This window comes from Papaver somniferum, chromosome 1, assembly GCF_003573695.1.
Source record: "Papaver somniferum cultivar HN1 chromosome 1, ASM357369v1, whole genome shotgun sequence".
Taxonomy (NCBI): domain Eukaryota; kingdom Viridiplantae; phylum Streptophyta; class Magnoliopsida; order Ranunculales; family Papaveraceae; genus Papaver; species Papaver somniferum.
Genome location: NC_039358.1, coordinates 230,320,173 through 230,328,353, shown reverse-complemented (window position 1 = coordinate 230,328,353; position 8,181 = coordinate 230,320,173). Strand labels below are relative to the sequence as shown.

General features: G+C 34.8%; 3 protein-coding genes across 3 annotated transcripts; all 3 read left to right on the top strand.

Moving 5' to 3' along the window:
* The first annotated feature begins 835 nt into the window (after positions 1–835).
* LOC113338217 (probable LRR receptor-like serine/threonine-protein kinase At1g05700) lies at positions 836–3,534 on the top strand. Its single transcript, XM_026583676.1, has 8 exons — positions 836–926; positions 1,027–1,597; positions 1,712–2,217; positions 2,306–2,441; positions 2,714–2,782; positions 2,871–2,942; positions 3,035–3,106; positions 3,197–3,534. Exons 1-8 carry the CDS (start codon positions 836–838, stop codon positions 3,393–3,395), a joined length of 1,716 nt encoding a protein of 571 aa, XP_026439461.1. The 3' UTR covers positions 3,396–3,534.
* Positions 3,535–4,227: 693 nt separating this feature from the next.
* Positions 4,228–5,163, top strand: LOC113271921. The gene has a single exon (XM_026521847.1). It carries the CDS (start codon positions 4,228–4,230, stop codon positions 5,161–5,163), a length of 936 nt encoding a protein of 311 aa, XP_026377632.1.
* A 76-nt stretch (positions 5,164–5,239) lies between these two features.
* On the top strand, positions 5,240–6,747 carry LOC113271914. Its single transcript, XM_026521839.1, has 3 exons — positions 5,240–5,364; positions 5,441–5,929; positions 5,994–6,747. Exons 1-3 carry the CDS (start codon positions 5,240–5,242, stop codon positions 6,745–6,747), a joined length of 1,368 nt encoding a protein of 455 aa, XP_026377624.1.
* The last annotated feature ends 1,434 nt before the right edge of the window (positions 6,748–8,181 follow it).

Here is an 8,181-nt window from a genome sequence, read left to right as displayed (position 1 = left end):
AGTCCCTTATAATTTCCAATATTTTTAAGAGAATCCATTATTTAGCCCCCTTTAAATTTTTATTTTTTAGATTAGCCCCTTTATATAAAATTTCTAGCTCCGTCCCTAATAATAAGTTTTAATATATGCGTACCGGGGATTAAAAAGATGACCAACCTTAATATTTTTTAAGCGTTTGAGATATGTAAAGAAAAAGAAGAAGACAAAGAACTAGATTACGAAGTACAATGGTTTCAAACTTGTGATGTGCATATTTTTGAACCCTACGGGTCAATGGAGAAATCTTAGGTCGACAAATTTTTAAGAAAGCCTCCTTGCATATTAAGCATCGACTTCACCGCCGCTACTGTAGTTTCTTATATCAGACCATGGGGTACTAGATTTTTGCAGTTTTCGTTGACCATTGACCATCTAATTTTGTTTTTCTCTCCGAATGCATCTACTGCAATAATACTTGTCTAAACAACTCGACTCAAAAAAAACAAAACTTTCTTCTCGTTGATTTTCCAATCAACACCACTTGATTTAAGAGAAATTTGGTTCTTTACATCAAGATCCAAAAATTCTTGACTGTGACTGTACTAGAATCCATCACCACTTGATTTTAAAAAAGAGCTACAAATTATTTTTCTTGGTAACCCCCAATAAATTCAACAAAAAAACTGGATATGCTAGGATGTCAATGGGGTTGAGTGGTGGCGCAGCTTTGTCGATGCGTTGAATGGTGATGTCGGTAGACCAAGACTTTCACAAGTCAGACTTCACCCAAATACACAAATGAAAGTTCTATATAAGCCCCCCACGCTATACTTATCTGCGCAGTAAGACTAAAAGCATGAATACCTCACTTCTCAAATTCCTTCTTCTGTTATTCTTTCCATATTTCTCATGTTCTCTTCTCCTTGCTCCAGCAGTATCTGCAAAAGGTAAGCATAATTTATCTCTTCTAATAATTTTGTTACAGGTTGTTCTTAAGATGATTGTTGCAAATTGATGCATTTTGACATTTTGTTGTTGCAATTACAGTTTTTTTGAGCATAGATTGTGGTTCTTCGTCATTGAAACCTCGTACTGACAACAATACGATCGAATGGGTCGGGGACGGTCCTTATATACAAACTGGAGAAATTCATAAAGTCAATGTACCTGCAATTGTACCTGGTTTCGATTCTGATGCTTTGAACACCCTTAGAGCATTCCCAACTCGAAAAAAGAATTGTTACTCAATAGATATTGATGATAAAGAAGAAGACGATAATACTACCACGGTTGAACGAGTTCTTGTTCGAGCTAGTTTCTATTACGGAAACTATGACAACAAATCCAGCCCACCTACGTTCAATCTTCAATTCAATGGGAACAATTGGGGACAACTGGCAACAGCAAATGACTCTGTCGTATACAGTGAAATGGTATTTTCATTGAACAAGAGTAGCAATATTGACGTATGTCTTTCTCAAACTCAACCCAATAACATTCCGTTTATATCCGCTCTCGAAGTAAGAAGTCTGGATTCAGATGCTTACAGTTATGTCCCTTCAGAATATCCGTTGTTTTTCCACTTAAGAGCTGCTTATGGTGCCAACAGAAATATAAGGTATGTTGGTACGTATATTAATTTTGCAAGGACTACTGGCTAATTCTATATCCACGAGTCCTCGACCAATTAGTAACAGACTACCAATGTGTAGTACCTTTGTTTATCATGCAGGTACCCTGAAGATAGTTTCGATCGAATATGGAGCTGGATTGGACCACTAGAAAGCACTAGTCCCTTGATGAGGGTTAGAAGTAACTCGCCATCCATAGATGTCGACAACATTGAGGATGAACCTCCTGAAGAGATATTTAGGACAGCATTAATGCGTTTGAATTCGTCCGAAGACATATTTTATTCTGACACTACAGATTTTACCGTTCCTTTAAATTTCAATGCGTATTTTTCAGAAGTGGTTAAACTGAATTCTACTCAGAATCGATCATTCGATATAACAGTTAATAATAACCTCGATAACAGTATTATTCGTCCTAAGAACCCTGTGATTCCACCTTATGGACGCGCTTTGGAGGTTCACATTCTCAATGTGACTGCTATCAACTCTACGGTTACACTTGATTTTGCACGGACAATTGATTCAAGTCTTCCTTCATTACTCAATGCCCTTGAAGCGTTTACTATCGGTGAAAAATTGGCTCAAGGAACCAATTCAGACGATGGTAATTCTCTCCCTAAATTTTATACGAATCTTTGATTACAATACTAATATGTGATCAAGTTCCCTAATTAGTTTTATTTATTTATTAGTGAAAGCATTGGGTTTATTAAAGAAGAGTTTCAGTCAGCTACAAGATTGGAGTGGTGATCCTTGTTTACCTTCACCATACACTTGGGATTGGGTTACTTGTAATAATGATCCGGATTCTCCTCGAATTACAGGACTGTAAGTTTCTTCCTACTCACAATCTTGTTTCTTGATGTGAGAACACCAAATACCGTGTCGAAAACAAAGGTGAAACCTCTTGGGGAAGTTATCCTAAGCATTAAGCACGCAGTTGTTTAGTGTGTGGTTTAATCCAACAATTATACCCAGGCAGTTTTCGCATTAGCCTCAACTCCCTTTCCGTTTTGCAGCTTCTCACAGGCACTATTGATATTACTCACAATAATGAAGCATATATATATATAAGAAACTTGATGATGGTTGTTTTACAGGTATCTCAATGACCATGGACTAACGGGCACTTTACCTGACTTCAGTGCCATGGATGCTCTGGAGACCATGTGAGTCATATAGACATTTTCTGTTCGAAAATTATTTTTCTAACTTCGATACAGACTTACTTAATTTTCTTTTGCATACATATGGCAGAAATTTGCGCAACAACAGTTTGATGCAAGGAATTCCTGGATTTCTTGCCACATTTCCTAAACTCACAGCATTGTGAGTTCAAATGTTCTGCAACTTTCTTTGTACCACACAGTCAACCATTGATAAATATTAAATTTTTAAATTATTATTTTGGATTCTTGCAGAAACCTGGCAGATAATAATTTTTCCGGAACAATACCTTCGTCACTATTAAACAACGACAATTTGAAGTTGGAGTAAGTTTATTAACTTTGTTTTTTGTTCAAATTGATTCATGTTATATACCTCTAAGTTTTATTGAGTATGCGATTTTGTTGTTGTTGTAGAACTTCGGGTAATCCAAACTTGTGTACGAATACATCAACAATATGCAATACTGAATCACGAGTTCCTTTCCCAAGGACGGGCAGCAGTGATACTAGTCCAAGCATTATTCCGTCCCGAAACAACGGAAATAGTTTTAAAGCATCAAGACAACCAGTATTAATACTCTTGATTATGTTTTTTAGTTTATTTTTACTGTAATTTGATTCCAGTCAGAACGATACAGCAGCATGATGTTGATTGCATATATTGATAAGCTTACGCATGCTCATGTATGATTTGCATTTGCTTTTTCAGAAATTCTATCCCTCCATTTTTTAGAAGTTTTTTTCCTTCTATACGTCATGTGTTGTGCTATCTAATGTGAACTGTGAAGTCATGTACTGTTACCTATATACACAATTTTGGATGAAATTCTCCATGGTATCATCTTTCGTTTTCCTTTCATGGATTTTCACAGAGTTAGGTTTACTGTAATACTTGGGAAAACAACTTGGCCCAAAAAAACCCAATATCTTGACAGTGATTACTTCAATCAGAACCACTTGATTTTAAGAAGCAAAAACCCCAAAAATAAAATTCTTGGATAGACAAAGTCAATAGTTGTCTGGTGGGGCAAAAAAATTGAACCAAAGACCCAAAATATCCTGGCTAAATTGGGGCCTATGCCACTTAATTGGAGCCTATGGATTTCTTCATCCACCCAATAGAGGGGTATTAACGTTACTAAGGTGGCTCGACTCGGTTGACTCGGCGCTCTGCAAATCGGCGATCGACGCAGGCAAATTTTTTCAACTTTTCTTCTTTTTTTCAAGAAAGACACCATTGATCTTCATCTTCTATCATCATAATCAATGATTGGTGTTCATTTCTTACTAAATTATTTCTTTTATGATGTCTGAACATACCAATATTTCTGGTAATATTTCAGAATCAAATATGTTGCGTAAAAAATTTAGGGTTTCATCAATTTCTGATGAACATTTAGTCGAAAATTACCTGCTCTTGTCATTTCGGATGAAGATATAGATGGATGTTTAGTCTAATTGGTAGATTGGATCTTGTCAAATTAAAGTTTGAAACAACAGTCACATCTTTGAATAATCAATGGAAGCTTACAGGTAATTCTCATTTTATTCCTATTGGTAAGGGTTTTTTCATTATTAAACTTGAATATGAGATTGATAAGGAATATATTTGGAATCGTTATTGGGAAGTTGAATCTCAAATTCTTAGCTTAAGAGAATGGGAACCAAATTTCAAACCTGCAAATCAAAAAGTAACAACAGCTTTTGTGTGGGCTCATTTTCCTAGATTGCGTATGGAATATCGGAAAGAAAAGATTATAATGGAATTGGGTGACAGAATTGGCAGAGCTATTAAGGTTGATGAAACAACCTTACAGAGGAAAGTTGGGTATTATGCTAGTGTTTTAGTGGAAATAGATTTAACTCAACGAATCCCTAATCATATTCAAATCAAATCTAAGTATCGTACTTTTGAGCAAGAAATTCAAATTCCTAGAATTCCAAAATTCTGCAATCACTGTAAGATAGTTGGTCATTTAGTTACAGAATGCAGATCAAGCAGGAAGGAAGTGAATGTGGAACATAATGATGATTTCATTTCAGTTCAGCCTAAAAATGTTTGGAGAGTTAAACAAAAGAAGATTACTCCTGTTGGTTTTGATATTGCTCCAACTCCTTCTAAACTAAACTCTGTTAACAGCGCAGAAGATATTATTGTGTCTAGTGTTAGTACAAATTCTGTCTTAATTCCTTCTTCAACTACAATTCCAAAAACACCTGAAGATCATGTTTCAGTAAATGAAGTTGGAGAACAAAGTGGTATTATTAAAGAAATTCACCAGGTTGGAATGTTATCTCCAATTCAAATGCCAGTTATTTCTGCTAATAAGTTTAATCCCATTGCTGAGGCTGATGAGAATGCATACTATTCAAGCTCTTGAGGATGGAGAGATAAAAGAGGTGAATACTTCAACTCTTCTTCATTTTGGTTCTGTTTCACAACCAGTTACTATTTTGATGCATATTTCACCTGAAAAAACTAGTTTACCTGATCCTCTTATTGTTGAAAAGAAAAAAACTCAGGCAAAAACCACTAAGCCTATCATTCCTGTTACAAGAAAAACTAGAAGAGAAATTTTGAGGTATGTGCCAAATGAGAGGAGTTCCACTACTCCTCACCTTTCTTCTTAACATGAGAGTGATCTTTTGGAATATCAGAGGCCTTGAGAGACAAAAGGCCAAAGATAAACTAAGAGTTGTAGTCTTAAATTTTAATCCTTCTTTAGTTTTTATAGCTGCAGCTAAAATTCATTCTAATTCCCCAAACAGAATAAGGTTACCTGGTATGAACCATAAAATAATTCACAATACTTGTGACAGTAGAAAAGCTAATTTATGGATGTTTTGGAATAATTCAGTAAGTACTCCAGTGGCAGAACATTTTTCAAGACAAAGTATTATTGTGGAGGTAGGGGATGTCCTTATTACTGGAATTCATGCTGATGTCTTATCAATAAATAGAAGAGAACTTTGGGCTGAACTAGCTCCTTTTAGAGATTTAAATAAACCATGGATGATTTTAGGTGATTTCAATACTATCACTACTTTAGATGCAAAAAAGGGAGGCGGAAGACCTATTACTTCCTCTGTAGCAGAATTTAATGAATGGATTGATTATTATCAGCTTTTTTCAAGCTCGAAAAACAGGTCTGCATTTCTCATGGTCTAATGGAAGATGTGGTAAAAAGAGAATTTTATGTAATTTGGACAGGGCTTTATTCAATTCTCTATGGCTAGATAAATATCCTAGTTGGAAATATCAAGTTACTTCTAGAGGGATTTCTGATCACAACATTCTTTTGGGCACTAACTCAGATATTCAGAAACCTCTAAATTGCCCATTTAAGTTTCAAAAGATGTGGATTTCTCATCCTAGTTTCCTACAACTTGTTACTGATGCTTGGAAAGAAGTTTTTGTGGGCAATCCAATCTTCATTTTCATGAATAAACTGAAATTTTTGAAGAATATTCTTAAAAAATGGAATTGGGAAGTTTTTGGAAATATTCAAGTCAAATTAAAAGAAGCTGAGAAAAAGGTTTTTGAAACAAATGCTCTTTCTGATGCAGATCGTCAAAATTTGCTTCTTTTGAATAATTACATCACTACAAGGGGTGAAAGAGATTTAGTTGCACAAAATTATCATACTATTCTAAGCCAGAAAGCAAGAGTTAATTGGATTAAATATGGTGATGCTAATACTTGTTTTTTCCATACTTCAATCAAGCTAAGACAAGCAACGAATTCCATTACAGAACTGGAGAATGATGCTGGTGCTATTGTGACAGATCAAAAAGAGATTGCTTCTATGCTTATTAACTACTTTTCAAGTAAATTCTCTGAACACACTGTGGAGATATCTGATACTATATTAAATGTGATACCTCAGGTCATTTCAGATGATGAAAACTCTTTACTAGCGAGCATTCCTTCAATGGAGGAAATTAAAAATGCAGTTTTGAGTTAAATCAAGATGGATCTCCTGGACCAGATGGTTTTACAAGTATATTTTATAGAATAGCTTGGGATATCATTGCAGAGGATACATGTGAGGCTATCAGATATAGTTGGCAACATCAAGTTATTCCTCCTGGAGTTAATTCTAACTTTCTTGTCCTATTACCAAAAGTCAGAGGTGCAAAAAAAGTAAACCAATTTAGACCCATTGGATTAAGTAATTTCTTATTCAATATACTCACTAAGATTGTTACAACAAGACTGAGTACTTTGTTGCATAAAATAGTATCACCTCAACAGTGTGCTTTTATTAAGGGGAGAAATATACATGAACAAATTCTTCTTGCTTCTGAACTTGTATATGAAATGAACACTAAAAGAAGAGGAGGAAATGCTGGTTTTAAATTAGACATCTCTCAAGCCTATGATACTTTGAGCTGGAAATATCTAATTTTGGCCTTAAGGAAATATGGTTTTTCTGCTATCTTCTGCAACTGGATTTTGGTTTTACTCAAGACTACAAAGATTTCTATCATGATTAATAGTGAACATGTGGGGTATTTTGGTGTTGGAAGGGGTCTCAAGCAAGGAGATCCATTGTCCCCAATTTTGTATGTGATTGCAGCTGATGTTCTTAATAGAAATATTCTTCATTCCATCCAAGAAAACAAGATACAACCAATGATAATCAGGAAAGGTATTCATCCTTCACACCTCTTTTTTGCAGATGACATCTTTATTTTTTGCAATGGAGGAAAATCTAGTTTACTTTATTTAAAAAAACTTCTCATTGATTATCAAAAAGCTTCAGGGAAAACAGTAAGTGCCATTAAAAGCAAGTGCTTTGTTGGAGGAACTTCTTTGATCAGATGCAATCAAATTGCTGACATTATGAACATGAAGTTGTCTTCTTTTCCTGGTAAGTACTTAGGTGTCATTCTGGTGCAAGGAAAAGTGAAGTCTGAACATTTATGGTCATTTGTTGAACTACTACATAGAATACTTGCTTCATGGATTGGGAATCTACTAGCTTTTTAGGCAAGAATTACTCTTATCAAATTTGTTCTTAGTAGTATTCCTCTATACAATATGTCTATGTTTAAATGGCCAAAAAAAGTGATAGATGCTTGTGAAAGGATCATCAGAAATTTCCTTTGGAGTGGTAATGTTGAAGATAGGAAATCTGTCACTATATCTTGGGATCAAGTTTGCTCTCCTTTAGAAGAAGGGGGTATAGGAATAAGGAAATTTGAAGATATAAACAAAGCACTCCTTATGAAACTTTTATGGAGAATTTTAAGTTCTGATGAAGAATGGGCAAGGTTCTTCCTTGCTAAATATAAAGATAAAAATGATTGTTGGATTACATATTATAAACATTCTTCTATTTGGCCTGGAATCAAATGGGTACTTTAGGATTTCAATGAGCATACAAGATGGATAG

Excerpts from the sequence above, each read along its gene's own strand:
- LOC113271914 (XM_026521839.1), top strand. The coding sequence starts at position 5,240 with ATGCATATTTCACCTGAAAAAACTAGTTTACCTGATCCTCTTATTGTT. Across the intron at positions 5,365-5,440 it reads ACTAGAAGAGAAATTTTGAG|AGGCCTTGAGAGACAAAAGG; the intron begins GTATGTGCCAAA and ends TTGGAATATCAG. Across the intron at positions 5,930-5,993 it reads TTTTCAAGCTCGAAAAACAG|GGCTTTATTCAATTCTCTAT; the intron begins GTCTGCATTTCT and ends TAATTTGGACAG.
- LOC113271921 (XM_026521847.1), top strand. The coding sequence starts at position 4,228 with ATGTTTAGTCTAATTGGTAGATTGGATCTTGTCAAATTAAAGTTTGAA.
- LOC113338217 (XM_026583676.1), top strand. The coding sequence starts at position 836 with ATGAATACCTCACTTCTCAAATTCCTTCTTCTGTTATTCTTTCCATAT. Across the intron at positions 2,218-2,305 it reads AGGAACCAATTCAGACGATG|TGAAAGCATTGGGTTTATTA; the intron begins GTAATTCTCTCC and ends TTTATTTATTAG. Across the intron at positions 2,943-3,034 it reads TTTCCTAAACTCACAGCATT|AAACCTGGCAGATAATAATT; the intron begins GTGAGTTCAAAT and ends GGATTCTTGCAG.